The 16,452-nt window shown below is 36.3% G+C and overlaps 1 protein-coding gene across 2 annotated transcripts; it reads left to right on the top strand.

Moving 5' to 3' along the window:
- Positions 1–589: 589 nt before the first annotated feature.
- Positions 590–12,899, top strand: esrrd (estrogen-related receptor delta). 2 transcript variants are annotated; one of them, XM_053623391.1, is made up of 7 exons: positions 590–847; positions 1,934–2,277; positions 3,331–3,447; positions 7,597–7,707; positions 9,199–9,360; positions 9,484–9,753; positions 12,061–12,899. In XM_053623391.1, exons 1-7 carry the CDS (start codon positions 789–791, stop codon positions 12,303–12,305), a joined length of 1,308 nt encoding a protein of 435 aa, XP_053479366.1. In that variant the 5' UTR covers positions 590–788; the 3' UTR covers positions 12,306–12,899. The 2 variants fall into 2 exon arrangements, with proteins under 2 accessions (XP_053479366.1, XP_053479367.1); XM_053623392.1 differs by having other exon boundaries at positions 12,105–12,236.
- Positions 12,900–16,452: the final 3,553 nt, after the last annotated feature.

Genomic DNA, 16,452 nt, shown 5'->3' with positions numbered 1-16,452 from the left:
TTGGATCACTTTTGGTAGGTACTAACCAAGGCATACCGGGAACACCCTGCAAGACCTGCTGTTTTGGAGATGCTCTGACCCAGTCATCTAGCCATCACAACTTGGACCTTGTCAAAGTCACTCAGATCCTTACGCTTGCCCATTTTTCCCGTTTCCAATACATCAACTTCAAGAACTGACTGTTCACTTGCTGCTTAATATATCCCACCTCTTGACAGGTGCTACTGTAATGAGATAATCAATGTTATTCACTTCACCTGTCAGTGGTTTTAATGTGACGGTTGATCAGTGTGAATGGGAAGAGAATTTAAAATGTATACATTCCGTCGCTGTAGATGGTTCCAACAAAAAGTCATTCAATGTATTTTCATACCAAGATAATAAAATTGTGGATAAATTTTAGATTTGATGATACACTGACATATTTACTTTAAAAATCCTAATCAAATCGATTAATGTTGATTACAATGTGACTTGAAGCTGAGAATATATCTGTCTATCTGTGTATGTCTGTCTGTGCGTGTGTGTTTGTGTATGTCAGGTGTGTTGATATGTCAAGTAGAATAACCCATCAGCATGGTCTGACCCACCTGTATCTGGATTAGCTTGTTAAACTCCTCCCTCTCAACTCAGCAGTTAAATAGGCCCGAAGCTTCAGTGTCAGCACTGCTCTGTCTACATCTTCCTCTCTCTCTGTTATTCTCTTTACTCCTAATTTAGCCATTTTCATTCACCTCTCATTTTGCGAGTCCTGTTCTCATTTTGGGAGTCCTTACTGAATTTAAAGCATGGAGTTGCAGGACTTTTGTTTGAGTGACAACTTTCAATTCCTTAATCAACAAAACAGGTATGTTGTTGACATAATCATATGTAAAATAATAATAATAATAATAATAATAATAATAATAATAATAATAATAAAAAAGAAAAAAAAAGGCACTTGAGTCATTTAATTAAATGGGCAAATATTGACCCAGCTTTTCACATTTAATTATCAACCTTTGAGATATGTTTGTATGTTATTTTATTCAACGGGACATTTTATGTAGTGTATACTAATAGTTAAATGAAATTGTCTGATGATGTCAAAAGTACTTGCTATAAACTTAATTTAAATATCATTACCACAATAAAAGTAAGCTAACACCATTTGTAGTGTGGTGCTGTGAAACTGAAAATGCAAATTACCTGACATATTGTCAATTTTGTCATTTTATGTGAAGAAGTAATGTGATAAATATGTATAAAATGTCAAACCTTAAGCTGTTTTTGTTTGTTTCATTGTTGTCATATTCAAACTCTCTAATACATTTTATTATATTTCACTTACCAATGAAATGAACACAAGTACATTGGAATAATAATATTTTCATTAATCTAAGCCTTTTTTTTTAATCCTTAAAAAAGAAAAAGAAAATAAACATATGTGACTGATCTCTGTAAACAGATCAATAGATATTCTTTAACGGTGCTATAGGTAGACAGACATTTAGGTTACAGGAAGATGCATGGATTACTAAGCAACTAGGCAGTTAGAGGCATGCAGACAGATGAGAAGACAGAAAAATGGGTAGATAGAAAGACAAACAGACAGATAATTGTACAATCAGACAGTTAGATATGAGGATGGGAAGATAGATAGATAGATATATAGATAGATAGATAGATAGATAGATAGACAGACAGACAATGAACATAGAATAAGTTAGAGAAAATATTGTCTTTGGGGAGAAAAAAACTAGGTACAAAAGAAAATACATTGTGATTACACTTAGCGTTGAATGCTCATCTAACATCCATGGGCTCTGATATAAAGAGAAATTCCACAATATAGAAAATTTCTATTTCCTAAGTTGTGAAAACCACAACAGGAAGTCATTCATGTTGAATCTTTTTATAACACAACAATTTTCATTGTTATGTTCATTCACAGCCTCTTGGAACCCTCATCATCTGATGACCCTCCTTCTCCACAAGATCAAACCATTAAAACAGATTCACCTAATTTTACACCATTCAGCCCAAGCAGCACATCAGAGAGCAGCAGTTACAGTGTCTTTTCCCAATCTCTCAATCCTGCACACTTCACTCCTCAAGACAATGAAGAGCTACAGCTGCAGTCTCAGACAGACTCCATCCTAAACCGAGACTATCTCACTTCACTTAGCCATGGGCCCAAACGCCTGTGCCTGGTGTGTGGAGACTTTGCATCTGGGTACCATTATGGTGTGGCATCCTGCGAAGCCTGCAAGGCCTTTTTTAAGAGAACCATTCAAGGTAATATTGAGCTTTTAATCCTGAGTGTTCCCTTCCAGTTTCAAATTCTTGACATGAGTCTTACAACATGAAATTAAACAGATGACCTGAAATTTCTCCAATCAGACAGACAGATTTTCAAGCCATCTGACAAAAACAGATAAACAGATAGACACAGAGACTTACAGACAGACAGATACATAGATATTCTTACAGAAATATAAGATATATAAAATGATAAATGATAAATAGATAGACTGGGTAATTTTATATAAATGTTACAGTTAAAATCTAATGAGATGGCCTGGGGCAGAACAGGAGGTTTTGATACACATCTCAAAACAGTTCTTAATTTATAAAAAATGACAGTATCTAACATAATTCATACATTATCCAGTATGATGACAAGCTAGGATTGATTTTCGTGTGAAGACTCAATATGCTGTTATGATTACACAAGTGTCCCATTTGCAGAATTTTCCCACCTAATATCTGATTTCTATCTTTCTAACAATCAATAAAAACACTGCTGATGGCAAATCTAACATCTAAATCTCCAAAAACATAAACGTGTGCCTGGGAATGCCATAATTGGGCACTGAAGTTTTTACTACTGCATAAGGGAATTATCAATATATTGATTTAAAATGTTGCAGCTGTAGAGCAGACGCCTTAATCCTGTTTTGTCCTCTTAAAAAAAAAAAACTAATCCTTTATGTGTGAGAACATTTTTGGGTGATACACACTCATCAATAGTCTATTAAGTGCCCTTTTGTCTTAAAAGTCCCATGAATCATGTATAAGTAGAGACACTACCTGTCATCAAAAAACAATTTGAAGATAAAATGAAAACTACATGTACATGTTTGTTCCCCAAGATACAAAAAAGTAAATTTACACTAAAAGCTGCTCATAAATATTCATATGGTGTTCAGTGATGGTCCTCTAATTTAAAACACAAAAGATGCTAGTAATCTAGTCTAATCTAATTTGTTGCCCTTTTCCTGAGAGTGAATAAACAAATGCAATTTGTAGTTTCTCACATAATACTTGTCTTGTGTTTTGATGTCGCAGGAAACATCGAGTACAGCTGTCCAGTGGTGAACAAATGTGAGATAACAAAGCGACGGAGGAAATCATGTCAGGCCTGCCGCTTTCAGAAATGCCTGAGGGCAGGAATGATGCGTGAAGGTGAGCTGTTATAAATGCAAATCGCTGTAGACTCTTTTTTCCGTCTGTTGTTTAAGATAAAATGCTCTCATTCCAAGCCAAGTAAAGTTAGTGCAAGGTGTTCGAACTAGAGCTGTGACGATATATTGGTATGGTAGAAGATCTAGTTATACGGCATAGTCAAACATTATGAGCAGGTACAGCATATCAATGAGAAAGTGCTCTACAGTTACACAGGTGTACAGAGCACTGCCTTATTGAATCGTACGGTTAATATACCGGGAATTTATCCAGGCCTACTTTGAAACCTCACTGTGTACAGTAGTCTCTCATAGTGTTTTTATTTTTCCTTTTGATTACTGAGGTTAAGGTTAGAATTATATTTGGGTGCAGGCAAAGCATTCATTTGATGCATTAATAATTATGTTAATTGAAGGTCCTACATAACAAGTAAGGCAAATGCGTATGTGTGAGTATCTCTTTATCAAATCTCAGCATAATGATATGAAAATGTAAGTTTTCACCTTGTGGGGCCATTTGGCTAAAATGATGAGAAATTGTGTGTGTGTGTGTGTGTGTGTGTGTGTGTGTGTGTGTGTGTGTGTGTGTGCCTGATTTTGCCCTTTGTGAGGACCATAAAAAAGACCAAATGTCAATACAGTGTCAGGGTCCTCATAATCACCTCATCCTCACAAAAATACAGTACTGTGCAAAGGTTTTAGGCACATGCTAAGAAATGCTGTAGAGCAAAGATGCCTTCAAAAATAATGAAATTAAATGTTTCTACATTTTTAAAAAATACTATAAAGAGCAGTAAACAGTAATAAATGAAACAAAGGTAATATTTGGTGTGACCACCCTTTTTAAAAAAAAGATGTCTCAGGTAGAATGAGCTGTAAGTTTTATTGAGCATGTTGCAGAACCAGTCACAGTTCTTCTGGAGACTTTGACTGTCGCACTTGCTTCTTATTTTTGCAGCAAAATCCAACAGCCTTCATTGTGTTTTTTATCTGAAAGTGTCTCTTACCACTTAATATGCTGCTTTCTTTACTTACACACAAACAGTTTTCTGTAACATTTAATTTTATGCTGGAAAACTAATGTTTGGACATCTAAAATGTTTTTGTACTGACTTGATAATAGAAGTCATAAAATAATAAATCTATAACAAAGTTTGGATCATAAAAAATAGGGTGCCTAAGACTTATGCACAGTATTGTACATTATTTGTAAAGGGTTTTTTTTTTTAAATAATGTATCACCTGCAATATGTATTATGCCAGTGGAAGTTCCTCACAAAATGCTTGTGAATATGTGGTTGTGAACTGTCTGGACTAAAATATCCTGACTGAGTATCAAAACCAGAAAAAAAGAGGGGTAACCCTACACTGCCAGGAGCAGCATGAGAAAAGCAAGTCTTTGTGGTTACTGGCGTTAAGGTTAGGATTAGGTTTAGGATTTGGTGTAGAAAAGTCATATTACATATAAATACATGTAGATACATATATACAGTACAATGTATATACAGTTCCCTCCAAAAGTACTGGAATATCAAGGCCAATTCTATTCTTTGCACTATACATTGAGGACATTTGGGTTTCAACTCAAAAGATGAAAATGAGACAATAGATCAAAATTTCAGCTTTCATTTCTTGATATTTACATCTAGATCTGTTAAACAACATAAAACATGGCACCTTTGGTGGCAGACAAGCCAATTTTTAGGTGAGTAAAAGTATAGGAACAGATATTCTTAAAGTAAATTAAATAACACTTAATATTTGGTTGCATATCCCTTATTTGCAATGCCTGCATGAAGCCGTTGACCCACTGGCATGACCAAACCAAACTGTTGCATTTTTCTTTTGTGTTGCTTTTCCAGGCTTGTACTGCAGCTTCTTTTTGGTCCCCTTCCCCTTTTGGTCTCTTGTTCAGGAGGTGAAATGCTTCTTAACTTGGTTAAGGTCTAGTGATTGACTTGGCCAGTCTAAAAACTTCAGCTTTCCCCCCAAATAAGTCCTTTGTTGTGTTGGCAGTGCTTTTTGGGTCATTGTCTTGCTGCATGATTAAGTTCCTCCACATTATATTGGATGCATTTCTTTGTAAATTGGAAGACAGATTGTTTCTGTAGCCCATCATGAATTCAATCATTAATAAAGATTAGTGAGCAGATTCCAGAAGCAGCCATGCAAGACCAAGCCATGACACTGCCTCCACCATGCTTGACTGATGAGCTTCTATGTTTTAGATCATGAGCAGATCCATATTTTCTTCACACTTTGGCCTTTCCATCACTTTAGTAGAGGTTAATATTGGTTCCAGAACTTTTGTGGCTCATTTATGTATTTCTTTGCTAATTCTAATTTGGCCTTCTGATTCTTACTGCTGATGACTGGTTCGCATCTTGTGCTATGGCCTCTATATTTCTGCTCTTGAAGTCTTCTTTGAATGGTGGATTGTGACTGGATTGTGGGTTTTTCTTCACACCTCTCACAATGTTTCTGACATCAACTGCTGTTGTTTTTTTTGGCCAACCTGTCCCATTTCTGGCTGCTAGTGCACCAGTTGTTTCATTCTTTTGTCAGACATTCCAAAATTGTATTGGCTATGCCAATATATACTTGTGTAGTGGCTCTGATAGATTCCCCTCTTTTGTCAGCTTTAAAATGGCTTGCTTTTCTCCCACAGACAGCTCTCTCTTTATGTATGTCAATCATTTCTAACAACAAATGCAGTCTTCACAGGCAAAACCTAGGGGTCAAACCAAGAGTAGACATTCAGAGCAATTTATTCTTTAAACAATACATTCAACAGGGCACACCTGGGCAGCAAGAAACACCTATCAGTCACATGTTCCAATATTTTTGATCGCTTGACGTAATGGGTGGGTTCAAATAAAAGGTCCCATTTTCTATGTTGTTTAAGGGTGTTTTCAGTCCTTAGATCTGTGCTTTGTTTTGAAACAGGGACTTAAATTGTTAGTGTTGCATTTTCTCCTTGGCTGCGTTCACTTTCACAAGGCAACATTTCAAAGTGTACCAAAATGTGTTTATGCAAGTCACATGTGAGTAAACCATCCTCTCATTGGTCAGAGTGCATATGTTTATGTTGCAGGGTTCCACTCATAGCGGTTATCTATCAAGATGGATAGACAGCACCTCTGCGAGCTTATTGTGGCTTTCTTTTGAGTTGTAGTTATTATAATTTATCTAATTTATATGTTCCAAAGAAGAATTAAAGCCCATCTCGTTGAGATTCATGCTAAACACTTTGTAAACCTTTGTTTTTATGCGTTTTCGAAAGTTGCTCTTCAGACCAAATTTCAATGAGGCATTTTACCTCGTCTAAAAGCTGAAATTCTGATCTATCCTCTCATATTCATCTTTAGATATCAAACCCAAATGTCTTCAATGTATAGCAAAAAAAAAAAAAAAAAAAAATACTATTGGCCTTGCTGTATATAAATACATTATTTTCCTTACAGTCAAATGATGTATTTCAAATAATTTGGAGATTTTTTAAAAATCCCTTGCCAGATTCCTAGGCATCCACAACCTTTTTTCTGAATGCCTTACAGAACTCTTTATATCTTGGCATGATGAGACCACACACCTCAATAACGAAGGAACTCCCTAAGCAGGTTCTAATCACTGGAACACAATCTTGAACACCTGATTCTAATTTTATGGATTTGAAGGTGTGATAAATGTAGGGGTGTACTTACTTTTTCCATGTGACTAAAAATTACTACATAATGTCAATTGTATGTGTCATTTGATAGAGTGTATCAACTTTATTAATAAGCCAAAGATTTTCATGGGGTGTGTTTATTTTTTCTTCTCGCCAGATTTAGTTTCTTGGCCTTCTTTGCTCATATTTACCAAGGGTACCAATATTAGTTGAGGGCACTGTAACTTTTTCATAGATTCTTTGAAAGTATGGAGTATAAATAAGACATATTCCACCTGCACTCCCTAAACAGGTTCTAATCACTGTCATCCATTCTAATTTTATGGATTTGAAGGTATGATAAATGTAGGGGTGTACTTACTTTTTCCATGTGACTGATCTGTTTTTCTCTCTCTCTCTCTGTGTGTGTGTGTGTGTGTGTGTGTGTGTGTGTGTGTGTGTGTGTGTGTGTGTGTGTGTGTGTGTGTTTACTGATTGCAGGAGTACGTATGGATCGTGTGAGAGGAGGCAGGCAAAAGTATAAACGACAAGTAGATTCAGGCCTGTCTGCCTTCATCCAAACTCCATACACACATCCAGTTAAAAGCATCCGTAAGCAAGCTCACCTTCAGCATTTTACATTTACATGAATTTACACACCATTATACATACCAAACATTTACTGCACCATTTGATGTTCTGTTTATTTTGAACGACGACATATGTGCAAATACACACGTACCTCTTACCCCAAATATAGTAAACCAGTCAACATTACTATTCTTCTAATTTACTTTAGTTTTACACTTTAGTTTTTTTTATCATCAAGCAAAATGCATTCTACAGAATCCTACAATTTCATATCTAAATAATTTTGCCTCAGCTATAAGTCTGACATTTCCCACTGGTGGAAACCCTAAGAGTTTTGATATAATTTAATCCAATATATTAGCAGACGATGGTAGAAAACATACATAAACAAACCAGAAAATCTTGCTTTGTTAATGGTACTAAAACTGTGAGTCAAATAACTAAATGTCTATTCTAAGTAAAATATTACAGTGCTAATATAAAGCAGCATTAAGTATCAAAACAAAAGTAAAAGCAGGGGTTGAAAAAGTACTGAGAAATTACATTTAGGTGAAAGAACAAATCTTACTTACATACCTAGTCCAAAAAAAAAAAAAACCTCAAGTGAAAGTAAAATAAAGTTTACTCATGTATTAAAAAGTAAAAATAGTATTAACTGATTAAATTAAATATTGTAATTTTCATGGGCAAAGTAATTTTTATTGCTTATCAAGTTTTGTTTTAAATAATCTGCGCTAGTATGCCTTAAAACATCATTCAATTGCTACGTTTGCTGGTCATATGCATGACTAGACTGCTAATGAATTAACAAAGACTAAAATATTATGTAAATAACGAATATTTACCCTTTGCCTGAATTTCATGTGCAGTCTGGACAATTTATGTTATCTACTGAAATTAATGGTAGTCTAATCTGCCATTACCAAAGAAAACAGGTTTATGTTAAGTTTAAAGAAAACAGATAAATACAGGCAGGTCCATAAGTATTTGGACAGCGACACAAGTTTCATAATTTTGCCTCTATACACCACCACAATGGATTTGAAATTAAGCAGTCAAGATGTGATTGAAGTGTAGACTTTCTTTTGTAGACTCTAAAATATGGCTGTATTTCCTAAACAGTTAATGCAATATTTTTGTTAAACCCCTTCAATTAAAGCTGAAAGTCTACACTTTAATCATATCTTCATTGCTTCATTTTAAAAGGTTGAACTTTCAGGTTGACTGAAATGTCAAATCCAGTTGGAATATGGTTGTACCTCCATCAGTGATCTTTTGAATATTTCATCATACACACTTACACAGCTGACACTGCTTTGTTTTTGTTTTTTTGCAACCAGAACAATAAAATTAAAATTATTGAAAAAATAATCAGAAAGTACAAAACAAAAATAATAGCCATTATTCTAGCTAATGTAGCAGAAAGCAAGACTTTGTATTTCCTAGTTTATTGAAAAAATTCTCTTTACTGGTATATTCAGTTTGTGTTGAAATGCTTTTGCCATTTTCCAGGTAATAAGGTGATTTCTCAGCTGTTATCTTCTGAGCCAGCTCCACTGAGAGCCTCTCCCGACCCAGTGACCCCTGACAGTGACCTCAAAACTTTGATGACATTATGTGACCTTTTAAACAGAGAACTGCTGGTTATGATCAGCTGGGCAAAACACATACCAGGTGAAAGGATAGTGAAGAATTAAGTATTATGAAACCTTACTGAATCTTCAGACTTTTGAACCCCACTGTATTAGAACTGATTCCTAAAAAGAAATTCAGTTCTCAAACTGAAATGTCCTTTAGGGTTCTCCTCGCTCTCACTGGTGGATCAGATGGCACTGTTGCAGAGTGGATGGATGGAAGCTCTGCTGCTATGTGTGGTGTGGCGTTCATTGGCGTCAACTCAGGGACTGGAATTTGCTGAAAATCTTCATCTGAACGAGCCTCAGTGCAAAAATGCTGGCCTGCTGGAGCTTTACACACCACTGAGACTCCTCATCGACAAATACCAGCAACTCAACATCAGCCACGAGGAGGCTGTAACACTCCGAGCCATGGCACTAGCCAACTCAGGTACACAAACACACATCTACACATTACTGCAAGTGTAGACTGAATAAAGAAGGTTGATAGATAGATAGATAGATAGATAGATAGATAGATAGATAGATACACACAAATATCCATACATACATTGTGCAGCGGTGAATATTGAAATATTTGTGAAAACGATGGACACAATTGGTCTACTTTTGTATGTGTCTGTTGTGATGTTCTGGGCTAAATCTAAGAATAATAGTGTTGGACTAATCAAACATACATACTTAATTCCATGTTATATAACCTTGGGTTATGGGGTGTTTGTATATGAACTCAGTTGTAGACATTGTTCACATGTAAGGGGGAAACTTATTCCAGTAGTGTGATACCTTTGCTCAATGTTATGTCTAATTAAGCAACAAATGCTTGATGTCAGCTTCTCTTTAAAAAGGGGAAAAGGCACAATATAGAAGCCTTGCATTCCACTGGTAGATATACAGTATCTCAAAAAAGTGAGTACACCCCTCACATTTTTGTAAATATTTGATTATATCTTTTCATGTGACAATACTGAAGAAATGACACTTTGCTACAATGTAAAGTAGTGAGTGTACAGCTTGTGTAACAGTGTAAATTTGCTGTCCCCTCAAAATAAGTCAACACACAGCCATTAATGTCTAAACCTCTGGCAACAAAAGTGAGTACACCCCTAAGTGAAAATGTCCAAATTGGGCCCAATTAGCCATTTTCCCTCCCTGGTGTCATGTGACTTGTTAGTGTTACAAGGTCTCAGGTGTGAATGGGGAGCAAATGTGTTAAATTTGGTGTCATCACTCTCACACTCCCTCATACTGGTCACTGGAAGTTCAACATGGCCCCTCATGACAAAGAACTCTCTGAGCATCTGAAAAAAAGAATTGTTGCTCTACATAAAGATGGCCTAGGCTATAAGAAGATTGCCAAGACCCTGACACTGAGCTGTAGCACGGTGGCCAAGACCATACAGCGGTTTAACAGGGCAGGTTCCACTCAGAACAGGCCTCGCCATGATCGACAAAGAAGTTGAGTGCACGTACTCAGCGTCATATCCAGAGGTTGTCTTCCAAGGAAGAATCCAGAAGGAAGCCTCTTCTAAAGATGATACACAAGAAAGCCCGCAAACAGTTTTCTGAAGACAAGCAGACTAAGGACATGGATCACTGGAACCATGTCCTGTGGTCTGATGAGACCAAGATAAACTTATTTGGTTCATATGGTGTCAAGCGTGTGTGGCAGCAATCAGATGAGGAGTACAAAAACAAGTGTGTCTTGCCTACAGTCAAGCATGGTGGTGAGAGTGTCATGGTCTGGGGCTGCTTGAGTGCTGCCGGCACTGGGGAGCTACAGTTCATTGAGGGAACCATGAATGCCAACATTTACTGTGACATACTGAAGCAGAGCATGATCCCAGCATGTATTCCAGCATGATAACGACCTCAAACACCTCCAAGACGACCACTGCCTTGCTAAAGAAGCTGAGGGTGAAGGTAATGGACTGGCCAAGCATGTGTCCAGACCTAAACCCTATTGAGCATCTGTGGGGCATCCTCAAACAGAAGGTGGAGGAGCACAGGGACTCTAACATCCACCAGCTCTGTGATGTCGCCATGGAGGAGTGGAAGAGGACTCCAGTGGCAACCTGTGAAGCTCTGGTGAACTCCATGCCCAAGAGGGTTAAGGCAGTGCTAGAAAATAATGGTGGCCACACAAAACATTGACACTTTGGGCCCAATTTGGACATTTTCACTTAGGGGTGTACTCACTTTTGTTGCCAGCGGTTTAGACATTAATGGCTGTGTGTTGAGTTATTTTGAGGGGACAGCAAATTTACACTGTTACACAAGCTGTACACTCACTACTTTACATTGTAGCAAAGTGTCATTTCTTCAGTATTGTCACATGAAAAAATATAATCAAATATTTACAAAAATGTGAGGGGTGTACTCACTTTTTTGAGATACTGTATAGGTAAAATGGAAGTTATGTGGAAAATTAAGTTTTGTTTACTATGTCCCCTTTCATATGTTAGTTATGGTATTTTGTAGAGCAGTATCTGCATCTCAAAATGTTCAAAATTGTTACCAATAGTCACCCACCAGTTTTATGGCACTAAAATATCCATATAATCATTGTGAATTAATCTTGGCCATCTCTTCTCGGTTTCAATCATAAACAAGTGCGACACCTTAGTGGATAAATAAAATAGTATACAATAAATGCACAATAAATACAGCATACTTATTATGTTAGCCAGAGGGTAAATCTTACCTTTATATCACTTGCTCTTTATTTTGTTGTTAGATGCAGAGCATGTGGAGAATGGTGACAGTGTGCTGCGTTTTCAGGATGGGCTGCACGAGGCACTGCAGGACTATGAGGTGAATGAGCGTGCAGCTGAGACACACCGAGTAGGCAGACTGCTTATGACCCTGCCACTGCTCAGACAGAGTTCACACAGAGCTGTGCAGTGTTTCCGCCGCCTGCACATACAACACCTCGTGCCCATGCACAAGCTTTTCCTGGAAATGCTGGACACCAAGATTTAGAAAGATAAAAGAAATCACACATGGGTGAAAAGTATGGTTTTGGTTTTGTTTTTGTTTGGGTTTTTTGCATTTGTAGTTTTGTACACTTTGATTTTCTGATACATTGCAGAATGATTACTTGAAAATATAAAGTGAGCTAATTAATTTTGTAAATGAAATGAAAAAAGAAAAACACTGGAAATCTTGAAAAACGTCAAGTCACTTAAACTTGAAAATAATGGAGACATAGTGAATAATGTGTGAATATACACATCCTGCATGTGAAGGGCTGAAACACATTCCCTTTCCCATTGCATTTTAATAACACGAAGGAATTTTGCAAAGTTTATATATTACTTCATCTAAAATTATGTGATATTTTTTGAATTAGATGAAATGTAAGTTATTTTGTCAATTAGTTTATATATGATTTGTGGTTAGTAGCTTCTTGGAATTTCCATTGCATCTGTTAACACTAATGTTAGGTTTATTATTTTGTTTCTAAATGAAATAACTAAGCCATGGCACTGTCACTATAATTTACTATTTATTGTCTTATTTATTAAATATAACAATGACCATGCTTATTTATTTGTAAATAAACAATTTATCGAATGATGATTTGTTTTTTGTCTTGATACATTCCTATTTAGATCAAGAGCAAGTGTGTCATGTATACAGATCAGTTTATTATATTACACACTACTTGATTTGTTTCTGAATTTGTTTGCATATTGAATGTGTTAAGAAATTAGATGTAGTATTAATTAATTAAATTAATAAATAAAGAACAATCAATTAAATAAATATCAAAGCTAACTAATCTAGCTGGCATGGTGGGGCAGCTCCAGGGTCCCCAGTTCAATCTTGAGCCTGGATTACTATGTGTATGGGGTTTCTGTAAATGTTTTGCCCGTGTCTGCCTGGGCATGCTCTGGGTTCTCCTGTTTCACCACAACTCCCAAACACATGCCAGTATGTTAATTTGGTGAACTAAATTGCCCATAGGTGTGAATGTGTAAATGTCTGTGTGTCCTTGGTGCCCTGCAATTGACTAACATCCCATTCAGGATGTATACTTAGTATAAAGCGCTTAATGAAACAGAGTGTGTGAGCTACATAACAATCACAAAATTATTTTTACCAAACTTCACATCCATTACTGAATTAAAGAGAAGGAATTAAACAGTAAACATACCTTGTCAGCCTACCTTAATTCTTGAATAATATTTCTCAGACAATTTCAAATTAAAATACACATATTCTCCAAGCTTTCACCTCCTCTCTTTGCTTCTTAACTTCTTGGAGCAACACTTTCTTCCTCTGGTCTTTTCCTTTTCCTGGATATTCTTTTTTACTTGTCTCTACATGGCATGTATTTTACTCTCCCTTGTTTGATTTTCTTTATATCTCTCACTCCTGCCTCCCTCTTGCTTCATAATATTAATCTTTGTGTCTCAGAATCTCTGTAACTCTTATCCATTGTGACATTCCTAAATTCTGTATACCGTAAATGTGCTGTATTTACAAAGAGCCATATCTTACCACTGAGTTCTCCTATTTCTCACTAACATTTCCTATCTAACATGTTTGATGTGTTCTGATTTTGCACTGGGGCTTCAGACAACCCCCATACCCCTGTGGCATTACACTGCCCCCAGCTGGTGAGTGAAGGATCCATGCTGATTACTTCTCTCCGATGGGAAACATCTCCCAAATGAACAAATTTTGTGAGAAAAGCCTTGCATTTCCAATTAGCTAGAGCGTGCACATAAAGCCTTTAACCTACTCCCAAGTCTCTTAGTTCCAGCAGACTCAAGGGAAGTACTGATGCAGCTGCATTCAGTGATCCTTACATCCTCATCAAGAGCTGGTAACATACGTAGTGAACTGCATCAATTTGATTGGATGGTGTGTGCAATAATATGTGCCACATGTTGATCATATCAATAAATTATAGATCATCAGTCCCTTCAGGATTTCGCAATATTGTGATCACAGGAATTCATGCAAAATCAAGCAAACTCTGCAATATTCAGAATTCAAAATTACTGCAAATTTTCCGTAGATTCTGTATATCATGTGATGTCATCACAACACACATTCAGCCAAAGCCCTCCTCGAACATAAGTACAGCTAAAAGGTCTCATTTATCAACAAACATCACTTTGAAAGACTGTGCAAAACAATTCTGTGCAATTGCAATTTTGCCAATTCAAGTAGTTTTCTGAAGAAGAAAAAAAGCACAAAAACTGAAAAAAAAATTCTAAAAAAAAAATTGCAGCCGCATTTTTGGCCTAAACAATCACACAAAAAACACTCCACAAAATCCTGTATGGACTGAGTTATACAATAACATGAGTGGAAACACTTTACTGTACTATATTGAAACTACAGTCTAAAATCTCTTAGAATGGATGGAATATTATCAGCATGATTAGGCTAATTTGCACTGAACTGATCAGGCCTAGTTATATATCCTAATATAATAGTTAGCCTGATGTTAGCTGAATTTTAGCAAACATGGTTACTGGTTTACAGAATACAATATTTAGCCTAATGTTAGCTAGCTTGAAAGTGCCTCTATTAGCCTTAATCCAGTTGAACAAGATTTAAAGACAATATGTTGAATGGGCCAAAATCACACCTGAATACTTCAGCCCATTAATTTCTTCATACAGAAAGTGTCTTGAAGCTGTCATTACAAACAAAGGCTTCTCCACTAAGTATATCACTTTCATAAATAAACCCTAAAGCACTCCAGATGTTGTGTCTGTTCAATTTAACAAAAGTATATAGACCCTTTGCAGTGATCTTGTTTTCTAGCTGCTCAATAAGCTCCGTCCAGATGCTCTGATTAGGAGTAGCTATGTTGCCATTTTGGACTATGGCCTCTTTTGATGAACAGAGGACTGTGAAAATGGAATCCCTGTCGACTGCTGGTTTCTTGGGCATCTGGCATAAGCAAAACATAATTACCCACTGAAATAATTGTGACTCAAAAATGTCATGTACAGTATAATCTTGTTTTCATGTATTACTGTATTTGCCTGAATACAAGGAAAATATAATATAGTAATAATATATAAGGATAATATATCTTATATTAGGACCAATATGGTAATGTTGACCCCTAGATGCACAAGGTAGTCAAAAAAAAACTAACATGGGTACCATGTGCACCTCTAATTAGCATTTCATAGCTCCATTAGCCATATTAGTAGTAGCGATGAGTTTTCTGTTCAATAAACATTGACAATCTTTGCTCTCTTGAATGTTGTGCCATTATACTTGAAGTTAACTAATAATATTGTAACTGACAGTGTTAAAATATTGTACTTACACTGGCCAGAATTTTGATGTAGTAACTTTATTGACTTTTCCTATACTAACTGTACACTAATTTCCACAAGAGCATCTTGAACAGAAGTGTCACTTGCACCTAGTGGTGGCAGTGAAGTGTAGCAGATGATACTCTTTGTAAAAAAAAAAAAAGTTCAATCATGAGAGACCAGTGAATGAAGTAAAGATAATTGTTTATTGAACAAATGATGAGACGATTACTCTTGACAAAGACTTCGGCAATTCGACTCTAAAAGTGTGCTCACACCAAGGAGATTTGCCCCTATAAGTCAAATATTAAAAAACGGAAGGGTGAGTGACCTCAGAATGACCTATAAATATTATTTTAAAGTGCACCTATTATGGTTTTTCAAATACTACCTTTCATGTAGGGTGTTGTAGAGTCGTTTGTGAATGTAAAAAATTAGCAAAATTTCAAAAATCAAAGTGCACGACAAACAGAGTTATTGGCTCACAAAAGAAGGAACCGATTCTGAACAGCTGAAACGAGTTGCTAGTAATTCCAGACTTATTTCCTGTACTAACCTATGTGGATTTGTAACAAAAAGCCCCACCTCTGGTTTTCATTGACTGCTCACTGACAGCGGTAGACCAATCATAACACACTGGGACATCTGACCAATCAGAGCAGAGTATGCTCTCTGAAAGGAGGAGTTTAGAATGAATCCTTTAGAACATATCATTTAATGAGTCGTTTTTGACACTGGGGGGAAAAGGGTAATGCTGCAGTTTAAATCACGAGCATGTTAAAGTGTTTTTTGACCTTGGATGCATATAAATCTATCGTATAAGAGCTTTAAAACAA

The sequence above is a fragment of the Ictalurus furcatus genome, chromosome 4 (assembly GCF_023375685.1).
Source record: "Ictalurus furcatus strain D&B chromosome 4, Billie_1.0, whole genome shotgun sequence".
Classification (NCBI taxonomy): Eukaryota; Metazoa; Chordata; class Actinopteri; order Siluriformes; family Ictaluridae; genus Ictalurus; species Ictalurus furcatus.
The sequence above is the reverse complement of the archived record's forward strand: the minus strand, read 5'-3'. Positions and strand labels throughout refer to the sequence as shown.